This window comes from Bufo gargarizans, chromosome 2, assembly GCF_014858855.1.
Source record: "Bufo gargarizans isolate SCDJY-AF-19 chromosome 2, ASM1485885v1, whole genome shotgun sequence".
Taxonomy (NCBI): Eukaryota; Metazoa; Chordata; class Amphibia; order Anura; family Bufonidae; genus Bufo; species Bufo gargarizans.
In genome coordinates, this window is record NC_058081.1 from 33558738 (window position 1) to 33572321 (window position 13584).

General features: G+C 41.5%; 1 protein-coding gene across 1 annotated transcript in view; it reads right to left on the reverse strand.

The window, feature by feature from the left end:
• Window positions 1-407: 407 nt before the first annotated feature.
• The window catches only part of LOC122929275 (complement C3-like), a 42156-nt gene continuing 28979 nt past the window's right edge, over window positions 408-13584 (reverse strand). Inside the window, exons 6-11 of the mRNA XM_044282794.1 lie at window positions 13046-13151; window positions 11135-11224; window positions 10299-10385; window positions 3712-3795; window positions 677-815; window positions 408-571 (exon numbers count right to left, since the gene is read on the reverse strand). Coding sequence (XP_044138729.1) covers window positions 430-571; window positions 677-815; window positions 3712-3795; window positions 10299-10385; window positions 11135-11224; window positions 13046-13151 — 648 coding nt within the window. The 3' untranslated portion in view covers window positions 408-429. The remainder of the gene's footprint in view (window positions 572-676; window positions 816-3711; window positions 3796-10298; window positions 10386-11134; window positions 11225-13045; window positions 13152-13584) is intronic.

The following is a 13584-nucleotide window of genomic DNA, read 5'->3' on the forward strand; positions in this document are numbered from 1 at the left end:
CCGAACATTTCCGGGAAGTTCGGCCGAACTTCTCGAACCCGAACATCCAGGTGTTCGCTCAACTCTATCTACTACCCATAGATATTGTAGCACCAATCTCCCTCTCTATTACCGTAATTCCATTTAGATGACAGTTTCACTAATGTGTAAAGACCAGGTCCCCAAAAAAAGATTTTTACATACCAGGAGTATTTGTACACTCCTAGGTATGTGCATACATACACACGGGTGTACATATATATATACAGTATATATATATATATATATATACACATAGGTGTATAGAGGTGTTTGATTTAGAGTTCTAGGTGCACATATATACAGCATTTAACACAGACTGTGCAGAATACATAATATTTTAATAGTGAAGAATGTGGTACAGTATATAAATCTCATTGCTTAAAGAAATAAGATTTGAACTGTTTGTTTTCAACTTTGACATCCAACAACTTCGAGTTCATCAGCAACTGCAGCAAAGTCATTACAGAGGGCTAAATGCTTAGGGTTTTGGCACTCTCTGTCATTTGGCCACCACTCGATCCAAGAATCGCTGTCCAGGACATAGGTGTAGCTGAGGAAATAGAAAGTACATAGTCAACAATTGTTGATTCTATCATAAAGTTGACCCAACAGTGAATCTTTGACTCCAACCTCAATGGTCAGACCTCTCACTTACCCTGATGTCTCTGTGTGAAATACATTATGGAAGGAGCCATAGATGATGTAATCTTTTCCTGTCTCCAAACCCAAATTTTCTCGACACTTGATGTGGCTGATAAAGGTTCGTTGCTTTCCCTTGGCATCTTCATCCGTTCCTAGGGTATATAAGATGAAATTAGTAGCGATGAGATGGTAAAATTGGTTCAAAATTGAAAGCTGGTGCTTTAGATGTTATAATAATGACATAAGATGTGCAAATTGATCCAACCAAATTCAGAATTGTCCTTGCATTGGGGTACACTGGGTGAAACTATTTGCCCATTATATTTTCTGAACTGATGGATAGGTGTGTTGACACTATTGGCAGGTTCTCAGTACCATTTTCATGCCGATTACACCTATTTTAACCTTATTTCTAAGAGTTGCTCTGAGTTGCTGTTTAGAGATATGCTTTACAGCAGCACATGAGCTATAGTAGACTTGAGATGTCAACTGATTTCTATGGACATGTTCTGTGACCTGAACAGTGGTGATTGTTCGGGGAGGGGGAAGAGGTGAGCTGCGACCATCATCTCTTATGTCTGTGAAGGTTCTCATTTATCCAGATCATGGTATATCTGTAAAGAATAAATCAAGGCAACTGGACGTACTGTAAATTTCTTGAAAACGTTTCACTCGTTCTTCCAACAAGCTTTCTCAATTCTGAGTGACTGTACAAAAATTCCGGGAATAAATATGTAACTGAATCAACATCTGGTAATTATACCCAGCATTGGGTCAAAGGTGTTGATTCCATTATCCTAATTGGAGTCAGTAGGTGATAAAGACTTCCCAGAAAAAGGTGTCAAGACAGCATTGTATGTGGCAGACAATAGATGAGATGTCTAACCCCCCCACCTCTATTCAAGCTTGGCTTCTCCATTTTTACGTAGATGGCCTCCTTCACGCCTCGTTTGTACCAATTGGCCTCCTTATCCAAAACACGTACTTGACTGTCTTCAAACAGTCAAACTTGACTGTCACACCTTTGAAGACAGTCAAGTACGTGTTTTGGATAAGGAGGCCGATTGGTACAAACGAGGCGTGAAGGAGGCCATCTACGTAAAAATGGAGAAGCCAAGCTTGAATAGGGGTGGGGGGGGGGTTAGACATCTTTTGTCTGCCACATACAATGCTGTCTTGACACTTTGTTCTGGGAAGTCTTTATCACCTACTGACTCCAATTAGGATAATGGAATGAACACTTTTGACCCAATGCTGGGTATAATTAGCAGATGTTGATTCAGCTACATATTTATTCCCAGAGAATTCTTGTACAGTCACTCAGAATTGAGAAAGCTTGTTGGAAGAACGAGTGAAACGTTTTCAAGAAATCTACAGTACGTCCAGTTGCCTTGATTTATTCTTTACAGATACATCATCTCTTATGAATGATAGTTACTATCTTATAGGTATGTAGGTGTTACCTCTCATAGTAATCCTGCCTGTGATGATAATGAAGTGACTGCTGAGAAGTAAGCACTACAGAACAGGAAGCTTATTATGAAATTTATTGGTAAGTGATAACTAAAAAAAAATCATTTTTTTCTTTAAATATATATAGAGATATATTGGCAAAATTAAAAAATTTCACCAAGAATTATTTAAAAAAATTAATATAAAAATTTGAGACACTTTCTGATGACACATTACTTTATCCATCGAGGAAACTTAAAGAGGACCTTTTACCTATTTTTATTTGTTAAACTGAGTACCTTTACAAGCGGCGTACACTCCTATAATGCTGCTATAACTTCTCTTTTGTTCAAACGCCCCTCGGCTACTCCACTGTGCTCCGTTCTGTTTCTGTGGCCTGTATGCTAATAGATAGCATCGGTACAGGGAGGAAAAGATGCCAGTGCTTCTCAGTGGGCGTCTCCTTTGCTTTGGTGCAGTCCAATTGCAATGGAACGCATCACAGCCAGGAAGTGGAAAAAAAGCTCACCATCTTCCTGGCTGTGATATGGTCCGCTGCAATTGGAATGCGCCACAGCCAGGGAGAAGGAGACGCCCACTGAGAAGCGCTGACATCTTCTCCTCCCTGTACCGATGCTATCTATTAGCATACAGGCCACGGAAACAGAATGGGGGCACAGCTGGGCAGCCAAGGGGCGTTTCAAAAAAATAAAAGTTATAGCAGCATCAGCGGAGAGTACCCCACTTGTAAAGGTACTTCGTTTAACAAAATAAATAAGTCCTTTTTTTTGTTGCTGGGTAGCTTTCCTTGGCCCCATTTTGGGGTACATAGAACTTATATTTTAAATTTTCAAGATTTAAATACTTATGGATTATTTTCTGGATAGTTTATCAGTATATGGTTGTTGGGGGTCCAATACCCGGGACCCCCGCCAATCTGTTCGATAAGGCATCTGCGCATCCTTTTGCAGCCCACCAAGCACAGTGCTGTACATTGTATAGTCGCTGTGCTTGGTATCACAGCTTAGTCCCATTAATTTCAATGGGGATGAGCTGGGCTTAGGCCATGTGGCCGATGTACATGACGTCACCTGGCCTAGGGAAAGCTGGGAAAAGAATGCTGTGATATTGCGAGCGCCGCTGCTTTCTCAAATACTGTAGCTGATCAGTGGCGTAATCATTATTTAAGTATTGAAAATCCCCTTTAAGTTATATCATAAGCCCAAATCAGTTCTCATGGCTCATAATAACTTCCAGAACTTATAGAAAGATATAAATAAAGGTGTTATATAATATATTATCTATAGAAAGAACCTTATCTCAAACAGATCTGGATCACACTCCTTGGGTATTTGGGACTCATCCATGGCAAAATATTTCTTCTAGCCCTGCCTCAAGTTTTTCACAAACCCAAATCTCTTTTCCCGCTCACTCCTTACATGGGAAGAATTTTCAATTTTTAACGCATTTGTTGGTGGATGGGAGAGTTTGGTGAATGGGATAAATTTCTATGACCTCAGTGACCTGCATCGAATCAGTCCTGGACACAGTTTCTTGCTTAGAGATTTAGTTGTTGTACATCACATTCAACGTTACCTCTCTTGAAGACCTCTTTAATGTGCATTTCATATGTGTCAAAGTCCTTTTCATAATGTATCTTAAGAACCACCGCCTTGAACACTGTGTAGATGAGGAAACAGTGAAATTAGCCATTACTTTTAACTAATAAGAAGTAAAAACAAAACTAAAAATGCTATCACTGTAGTGGTATATGGAATAAGAAAGTGATGGACTCTGTGGTGGGGGAACTACAGAGAACTCTATGCTGTATATCTGGTAGTAGTGCAATATATAGAATTCTTAGGACCCTTTTACAACAGTGATAGAAGGGTCATACAAACTCTTATTCCCAATAGTTGACATGTGCAGAGGCCCCGGAATATTACCACAGAGAAAAGATAATACCCACAGCAGATATAACTATGGGACTTCATAGTAAAAGTTAAAATGGGGCCTCCTTCAATTTACCACTCCCCATTTCATAGTCATTCCTAAACAAAGGATTGAGGAAAAGTCTGCAATTCCTGCTAACATGGTAGTTATGCCCATACTAAGATCCCTCTAAAGCATCGGTCTCATTCAGAAGTGTACTCATAGTGATTGTAGAGGTAGCAGTCACATCTGGGCCATGGTTCCTGAGCAGGCCCAATAGCCCCTCTGGCACATAAGAAGACACCCAAATTATACATGAATGATCCATGGCCGGTGGGGACGCCCTGCTACAGTAATCCATTGGCCCCCAGATGCTTCTACCTCTGGTCTGAAACTATTCATATTTCTCTTAAATCTACCTTAAACTACTAATTTACTATAGTAGTGTAACTCTCCATCTGTTGTAAAATTGCAGGGCATGTTGAGAGTTGAACTTTCATATAACTAGAGGGTCACTCTTTGGAGAACACTCCTCAATGGTATCCCCTTGTTTGTTAGTGTAACAGCGGCTGCTGTGCGCCGCTGTTCCCCTGCTTACCGCCACGGTCCCGGGCGCAGTGTTCAGCGGTGATCTGCGGCCGTTGCTTCCCATTAACCGCTGCAGACCTGAGCTCTCTCTGTGTGGGTGCTGTTGTTGTGGGCACCACCCCACAATTTGCTCTAAGCCCTGGCCACAGAATGCTTGTTGCTTGTTTCCTGCAGCACTGACCTCACTGACCTATCCTAGCCCTCCTGCACATATATAAGTGGCTCAGCCCCCTTCCCAGATGCCTCAGTGTCAAGGTCCTTGTGCCCTACTATGGTTCCTGTTTTCAGCTTGTGTTCTTATGTTCGTGACTCATATCTGTATTCCTTTTATATCCCTACCTGCTTGCCTTGACTCTCCTGTTGCCGACTCGGGTTGCCTGACCTGTCCCTGTGCCACCTGCCCTGACCTTTTACCTGTCTGACTACGCCTCTGGTACTTCCTGGTCCACCTGGACCAGCTGCCTCGTGTGTCTATCCTCCTTAAGAGGCAGCGACCTGGTGTTCCCCTTGGGAAATTCTATCCTCACCATCAGGGGTACTATGAAGATCCAGGGGTTCACTTAGACAACACCCTTAAAGGAGGTAGGACATGTGGCACAGTGGGTTCACACCCGCTGGTTCGTGACAGTTAGGTTTTTTCTCACATCTGTTAACTCCTTGTTCTATAAGTGTATTGTGCAAGCTGGAATTTAGTAATTAGCACCTAGTACCATATGGCAAGAGCACAACATCACTGTGAAACACACTAACCCAAGGAAAGAGAAAGTTAGATTCGGCCCACGCTACACTTGTATTGACCTTAGCATCACAAGGGAGGGTAAAGGCAGTCCGTTCTTAACCGGATTATCAGCCACTGTGATAGGGATCACTAGAGCTGATGTCTTAAAGGGACAGTGATGGGCCTAACAAATGCCCCAGGGCTGTCCCATGAACCCATATGATAGCATACCCATGTTAGAATATACACAGCCAATGATGTACTAAAATACAAAGATATTCACAGGTATTATATTAAAAATAAAACTGTACTAAAAAAACAATGACTAGATTTAATTTTTAAAGGGGTTGCCCCACCATAAGATCATATGCCCTATCCACAGAGTATCTGATAAGTGGGCTGACAAGCTCCCCATTAAACATCTCCTCTCTAACTCAGGGAGAAGTGCAGATTAAAATATAGAAATTACCAGGCTCAGACAGCATACACCCATGTCTACTAAGGGAATTAAGTGCAATAACAAACAACAAGGGTAGGGTCTGTTCTACAGGTCTGGACCATAGCAAATGTGGTACCAATATTCAAAAAGGGGTTAAAAAAGTGAGCTCGGGAAGTTCAACATCTATAGTTGGTAAGCTGTTTGAAGATTTTCTAAGAGATACCATTCTAAGTGGGTAAGTAACTGGCTCAGTGATGGGAAGAAGAGGGTCGCAATTAATGGCACATATTCCGACTGGTCATCGTAAATCGTGGGCAAACACAGGGGTCAGTATTGATAGGGTTACCGTTGCTAGTGGGGAACCACAGGGGGCACATTTATCATTTAAGACAGGATTTAAGACAGGTCTAATTTGAAATGGGCCTATTTTGAGTGAGATTTATCAAAAATTGCACATTATTGATAACATTGTTGCAAATTTAGACGTTAAGCTTTTCCACTGTGCACCAATAAAAAGCATCTAAATTAGAAGTCCACAACACTTCTATACAAACATGACACATTATGGAGCTGATCCACAGCATATGGCCGACCTCTTAGGCTACTTTCACACTTGCGCTTGATCGGATCCGTTCTGAACGGATCCGATCATATTAATGCAGACGGAGGCTCCGTTCAGTACGGATCCGTCTGCATTAATAACTTTAAAAAATGTTGCAAGTGCGCAAGTGCGCAAGTAGCCTGCGCGGATCCGTTCAGACTTTCAATGTAAAGTCAATGGGGGACGGATCCGCTTGAAGATTGAGCCATATGGTGACATCTTCAAGCGGATCCGTTCCCATTGACTTACATTGTAAGTCTGAACGGATCCGCACGCCTCCGCACGGCCAGGCGGACACCCGAACGCTGCAAGCAGCGTTCAGCTGTCCGCCTGTCCGTGCGGAGGCGAGCGGAGTGGAGGCTGAACGCCGCCAGACTGATGCAGTCTGAGCGGATCCGCATCCATTCAGACTGCATCAGGGCTGGACGGAGGCGTTCGGGTCCGCTCGTGAGCTCCTTCAAACGGAGCTCACGAGCGGACCGACGAACGCTAGTGTGAAAGTAGCCTTAGCTGAGTTTTTGCTGCAAAAATGGGAAAACTGGGCCACAACATCAGATTCCAACACTACATCCGTGCCAGCTCTGAGAACTGAACAGGGTTGCACGCGAGGAGGGAGTTGTTTGGGTAAGGGGGGAAAAGTTGGGGGGCCTGTATTATTAAAATAAAAAAATATTTATCCCATACGGCGAATGGCTTAACACCTTAAGGACCAGCCCATTTTTGGCAAATCTGACATGTGTCACTTTATGTGGTGATAACGCTTTTACTTATCCAGGCCCTTCTGAGATTGTTTTCTCATCACATATTGTACTTCATGACAGTGGTAAAACTGAGTCAGAAAATTTCATTTTTATTTATAAAAAAATACCAAATTTACAGAAAATGTAGAAAAAAATTAGCAAATTTCCAAATTTCAATTTCTCTACTTTTATAATAGATAGTAATAACTCCAAAAATAGTTATTCATTTACATTCCCCATATGTCTACTTCATGTTTGGATCATTTTGTGAATGCCATTTTATTTTTTGGGGACGTTAGTAGCAAATCTTGAAATCTTAAAATCTTTCAGAAAATTTCCAAATCCCACTTTTTAAGGACCAGTTCAGGTCTGAAGTCACTTTGTGAGGCTTACATAATAGAAACCACACAAAATGACCCCATTTTAGAAACTACACCCCTCAAGGTATTTAAAACTGATTTTACTAACTTTGTTAACCCTTTAGGTGTTACACAAGAATTAAATGAAGATGACATTTCAGAATTTCACTTTTTTAGCAGATTTTCCATTTTAATCATTTTTTTTCCAGTAACAAAGCAAGGGTTAACAGCCAAGCAAAACTCAATATTTACTGCCCTGATTCTACAGTTTACAGAAACACCACATATGTGGTCGTAAACTGCTGTACAGGCACATGGCAGGGTGCAGAAGGAAAGGAACGCCATATGGTTTTTGGAAGGCAGATTTCACTGGTAAATTTTAAGCTGCCATGTCAAATTTGAAGTCCCTCTGATGCACCCCTAGAATAGAAACTCCAAAAAAGACCCTATTTTGGAAACTACGGGATGAGGTGGCAGTTATATTGGTACTATTTTAGGGTACATATGATTTTTGGTTGCTCTATATTACACTTTTTGTGAGGCAAGGTAACAATAAATGGCTGTTTAGGCACCGCTTTTATTTATTCTTATTTACAATGTTTATCTGACAGGTTAGATCATGTGCTATTTTTATAGAGCAGGTTGGTACGGACACGACAATACGAAATATGGTTTGTTTCAGTTTTATATAAGAAAGCATTTTTGAAAAAAAATTATTTTTGTGTCTCCATTTTCTGAGAGCCATAGTTTTTTTTAAATGCAATTGTCTTAGTTAGGGTCCCATTTTTTGCGGGATGAGATGAGTTTGATTTGTACAATTTGGGGTGCATATAACTTTTTGATCACTTGCCATTATACTTTTTTGTGATGTAACGTGACCAAAAATGTTGTTTATATTTTTATTTTTTATGGTGTTTACCTGAGGGGTTAGTTTATGTTATATTTTTATACAGCAGGTTCTTACGTACACGGCGATACCTAATATGTATACTTTTTTTATTCATTTATGTTTTAAACAATAACAGCATTTTTTTACTTTAAAAAATCATGTTTCAGTGTCTCCATATTCTGAGAGCCATAGTTTTTTTAATTTTTTATGTGATTGTCATAGTTAGGGTATAATTTTTTGTGGGATGAGATGACGGATTGATTGGCACTATTTTGGGGTGCGTATGACATTTTGATTGCTTGGTATTAGACTTTTTGTGAAGTAATGTGACAAAAAAATTGCTTTTTTGACACAGTTTTTATTTAATTTTTTTACTGTGTTCATCTAAGGGGTAAGGTCATGTGATATTTTTATAGAGCAGGTTGTTATGGATGCGCAAAAATGAGAACACCATCGGTATTGAAGGGCTTCATGTACAGCTAATGTGTGGCACTTAAACATAACTGTATCACATCTGTGGTTTGTGTGTTTCTGTAGCCTAGATATGGATATTGTAGTTAATGTATTACCACCTTACAAACTAGCATTGTGGCTAGACATTTGAGGAAGCGTACGCCTGGGCAGGAGCTGGCGTGGGATGCAACTTTTTTGCTACATTTTGAAAGGTTGCAAAATATAAACGAGCCATTATCCAGGTAGAAAATTCAACTTAAAAAATTTAAAAGTCACATAAAACTGCAAAAAGTCACAGAAATGCACTTCGACCTCATTATCTGTATTTTAGAATACTAAAGGTCTAGATTCTAGATATGTTTGTGGCTTGGGCAGAGAAGTGGCAGATGAGGTTTAACACTGACAAATGTAAGGATTATGCACATGGGAAGGAATAATGCAAGTCACCAGTACATACTAAATGGTAAAACACTGGGTAACACTGACATGGAAAATAATTATTTTCACTAAGATGAGGAAAGTGGCCTTTGCCTCATGAGGGTTTTTACCTTCCTTTTGATGAATGTTGCAGGATAAAGTTGGACATATATGTTCATTTTGCTTTAGCAAACCATGCAGAGAATTTACTAATATGGGATTTCCATACAACTGATTTAGACTTCATGCACATGGCCGTTGCTTGGCCGTTCCATGCATTGGGGACCACAATTTGTGGTCCCAAATGCACAGGCACTATCCGTGCCGCAACAGATCCAGACCCATTCAACTTGAATGGGTTCGTGATCCATCTGCACCGCAGAAAAATAGAACTAGTAAAAAAAAATTGCGGTGCGGAGGCACGGAGAGAAACCCCCCGCACCTCACCTTCCGGATTGAGGACCCATTCAACTCTCCCCTGACAGATTATGTCAAGAGAGACAAGGATCAGTCGAAATGAATATTTTTGGACAATCCTTTTGTTTCTCTAGGGCTTAAGCTGCCTCCAGAGGTGTTTGGCAGGAGCTTTTCCCATTCTCTCCAAATAATATATGTTTGGCCGAGCTGAATATGTATGGAAAAACTGGTACGGAGTCAGGAGAGATAGAGGTCGGACGAGCGATCATGACTGTGTATGGCCGCCTTTACTGTGCAGCTGTAATGCCAATTGGAAGAACTACTGTGGGATTAACGTCCTCAACTTCAGTTGATAGTGGAAGTAGAACAAACCAGGAGCAACAAAAACATGCAGAAAATGTAATTATGTGGCAAGAACCCCATCTGTATATGTATGTTGATTGAAATCACCCTGGGACAAAAATTGTGCAACTTTCCAACAGTCCCAAAGTAGGAATTGTGCAGAATGACATAAATGGGTGAATTGAACAAATGAGATATAAATATTTTATGAGCTGGACTTCTAGCTGGACTGTTAAGGCATAATGATGATGCCGATTGGCTTATAAAAGTGTAATAGTTATAGCTCACCATAGTCTGATCCAGATTTGCAGGCCTTAGTCATTCGATCTAAAGCTCTGTTTTTGTCTGTTGTCTCTTGTTTCATCAAGCAGTTGCCTGAAAATGGATAAAAGTTGTTAAATCAGGAAAAATAAAGTCTATATACAAGATGCTTCTGACCTCCAAAATACTTGACCTCATACTTCTGAGAAGGGACATCAGGGAGATAGTGAAAAGAGAAGTATAATATGGCGCACAAAAGTTTGGGCTTCAGGCTAATACCTACTTACTGTATATGGGACATGACCCAAACTTATGACATTTTAATCTCAAATAGTGCACACAGTATTTATTTTTGTCAAACCCCAAAATGAATACAGACAGCCTAAGCTAATATTCGCCCAAAGACCAGATCCCCTAAATATATATACCAGACCCAACAAACTGATACAGATGGTGACCTAAGATCAGATTCCTAAATATATTTAGAACCTCCAGAGCCCCTGAACTTTTACAGACCCTAGACGAGATACTTAAATATTTTTAGAGCCTCAAGAGACCCTGAACTTATACAGACCCCAGACCAGATCCTTTAATATATTTAGAGCCTCCAGAGACTGTGAAATAATACAGACCCCAGACCAGCTGTCCCCTTAAACAGAGTGGAGACTGGATTCTTCTTAAATAAAGGCCCCAGGCTATCCTTAAAATACAGACTCCAAACCAGACATATAGATCATCACTTCTCTTTGTGTGACAGTCCTTTTTTAATCCTGAGTTTTCACCAGCACATTGTCCTGACGCTTTTCCCGAGGGGTTGAAGTGAATACATTCAGTATCTGGAGGAGTTTACAAATATACTTTACCTTCAGCACATTGACACACATTTCCCCGACAAATGCGACCAAATAACTTGTTATCTTCTTGGGTGTGGTAGAACTTTTGACAGCGACTTTCTATAGGAGTGAAAAAGGATACTGGTTATAATCTCTAGGTACTTGCTGTTTTGCCTCATTTAAGAAGTTCCCCAGCTAATTTATTTTTTGAAAAATATATCTGCCCTCTCCTCACACCAATGACAGGACTACTTTCATCAGAAGACATAATCTAAAACAGATTTGCTACTAGGGAATTATGATTCATACAGTTCCAACTGCCTGGCTTCTCTTGGACTTTGATATTGTGGGCAGTGCTGTTGCTGTTTTACCTGAGCAATCAGCCAAGGATGAGGGAACGTTTGCCACTGAGACCCCTATAAAAACTCTGTTCCTGGCTGTTTAGTCGTCATGATTTTCAGTTAATAGTGATTGTGGCATTAGAAGGAAGGGGGAATCTAATTTTATTTCAAGACACGGAGGCTCCTATTACTTTAACCCTTTCTTTACTGTCCACCAATAGCAGCAAAGAACATGACATAAGAAAAAGTAACCATAGCAACTGGCCGCTCCCCACCCTGTCCCAGTATAATGGACCCAACGTCTTTAAGTCCTTCCTCTTTCTTTGTTGTTGCCACCAAGATAAGTGCCATTCATATGTATATATAGTTCGGCATATACATTTATATATATAGTCTCTGCCTTAGGGACTGGTGTGGTTCCTTCTGGCGCCCCTGTTTTCCATACCTCGCTCTCCGCTACTTAGGCTGTCTTTCCCTCTCCCCCTCACTGCTGAGCTCGTCGGACAGTTTTTCTCTCCTCTCTCGTTCTTCGGCTGAGGTATCGTTTTGTCTTAGCCTTCCCCTGGCCCCGCCTCCCCGCCTCCTCGGCTGCGGCACTCCCTTCTTCCTTTTCCTCTCCTCCGCGCACTTTCCGGCTGCTCTGGGTTCTTACCCCGCCCTCCGACTGACGTGTCCGTAATCTCGCGAGACTTCGGGCGCCGCATTCTCCATTCTGGCCTGCAGAAGCGGACTACAGGGCTCTGGTTTCTGTGAGCTCCCCTATTTTAGCCTTCTGTCTTAGGGGCCCCTACCTTGCTTGCTCTTTTCCCTGGCAGCCATAATTGTGGGCGGAGGGATCCAGTTAGGCCTTTTACTCTGTTCCCCTTTAGCCAGGGTTTGTTGCAACTAGGCCTACTGCCCTCTATTTATATTTACTATGTCCAGGCAAAGAGTTCCCCCCTCCCCCTGGAGACTTAGTGGAAGCCCCAGGTACTCCTGGCCCCTTGTCACCCGTGGGAGAGGACAATCCACGGGTGGATGACTCCCAGGCCCTAGCGCTCTATGACGGATGCCATTATAGCGGCTATGGGGTCGGTGTCCTCCACACTTACCGGGTCCATTTCTCTGGCCCTTGTGGCCCACCCCTCTTTATTCAGAGTTTAGGTTCCCCATGCCACATTTGACGCTCGGTCATCAGCACTTGACCCGTCAGCATCCAGAAATGCTTTGAGCAGTGTGTCTTTTGCCACCCATGATAGCGGACTATGCCACCATCTAAAGAGACCAGGGAGTAGCAAAGGAGCTTCAGATACAGTTGTATCTGTGTGTGAAATGTATAATGTATTATCTAGGCCTCCAGAATACAGTCCAGTTGTGATTTGTCATTACACTCCCTGCCCTCTAATAATAAAATGACTCTGCCGATCATGTCCCAGTCTACACAGCAGAAATGTGAGCTACAGAAAACAGAACGTTTCCCATTTCCATTTTCTGTACAATGTTGTTTTGTGTTTTTGAGATCATTACTAATTTTCTAACCGTTTCTTTCGTGTTTGAACTATTTGTAGCTATTGGGGACATACAGGTTTTCCATTTCAGTTTCCCAAGTCTATAAAGTTACCTGGTGAATAATAGTCATAGATTGTGATGGATCCAGGTTGGACAAGTCCCACATTTAAATATTTGTTAAGTTTAACCTTCAGACATTGTTCCTCACTGTGCGAGACCTGCCAGGATAAAAAATACAAAAAAAAAAAAAAAAAAGTTGAAGATTACAGTCCCTGTGGAAATGGATTCCTCCAACATTATGACAACCTCAATTACAGCGTGAAAATATAACAGAAATGTAGATTACTGCAGCCTTCTTCCCAAAGAAAAAAAGAAAGCCATGCCAAGCTAATGTCAAGTTAATATTTGCCATTTAGTTTCTCACACCCCTTGCAAACCCCAGACCTCTACTTTTGCTCTTGGCCAGCACTTAGGGTTGAAGCCAGAGCAAAACTGGCACTTCTCCAGCTTCGGCTATGGGATGGCCATTAGCCCTGGTCCCATGTAGGAGCCTTCTAGGCCAGAGGGACCAGGATTGGTTTATAGGCGGCCCCTTCTATTATGATGAGGGCCTGATTCACCATGACCTATGGCACGTTTTTGATGCAGAAA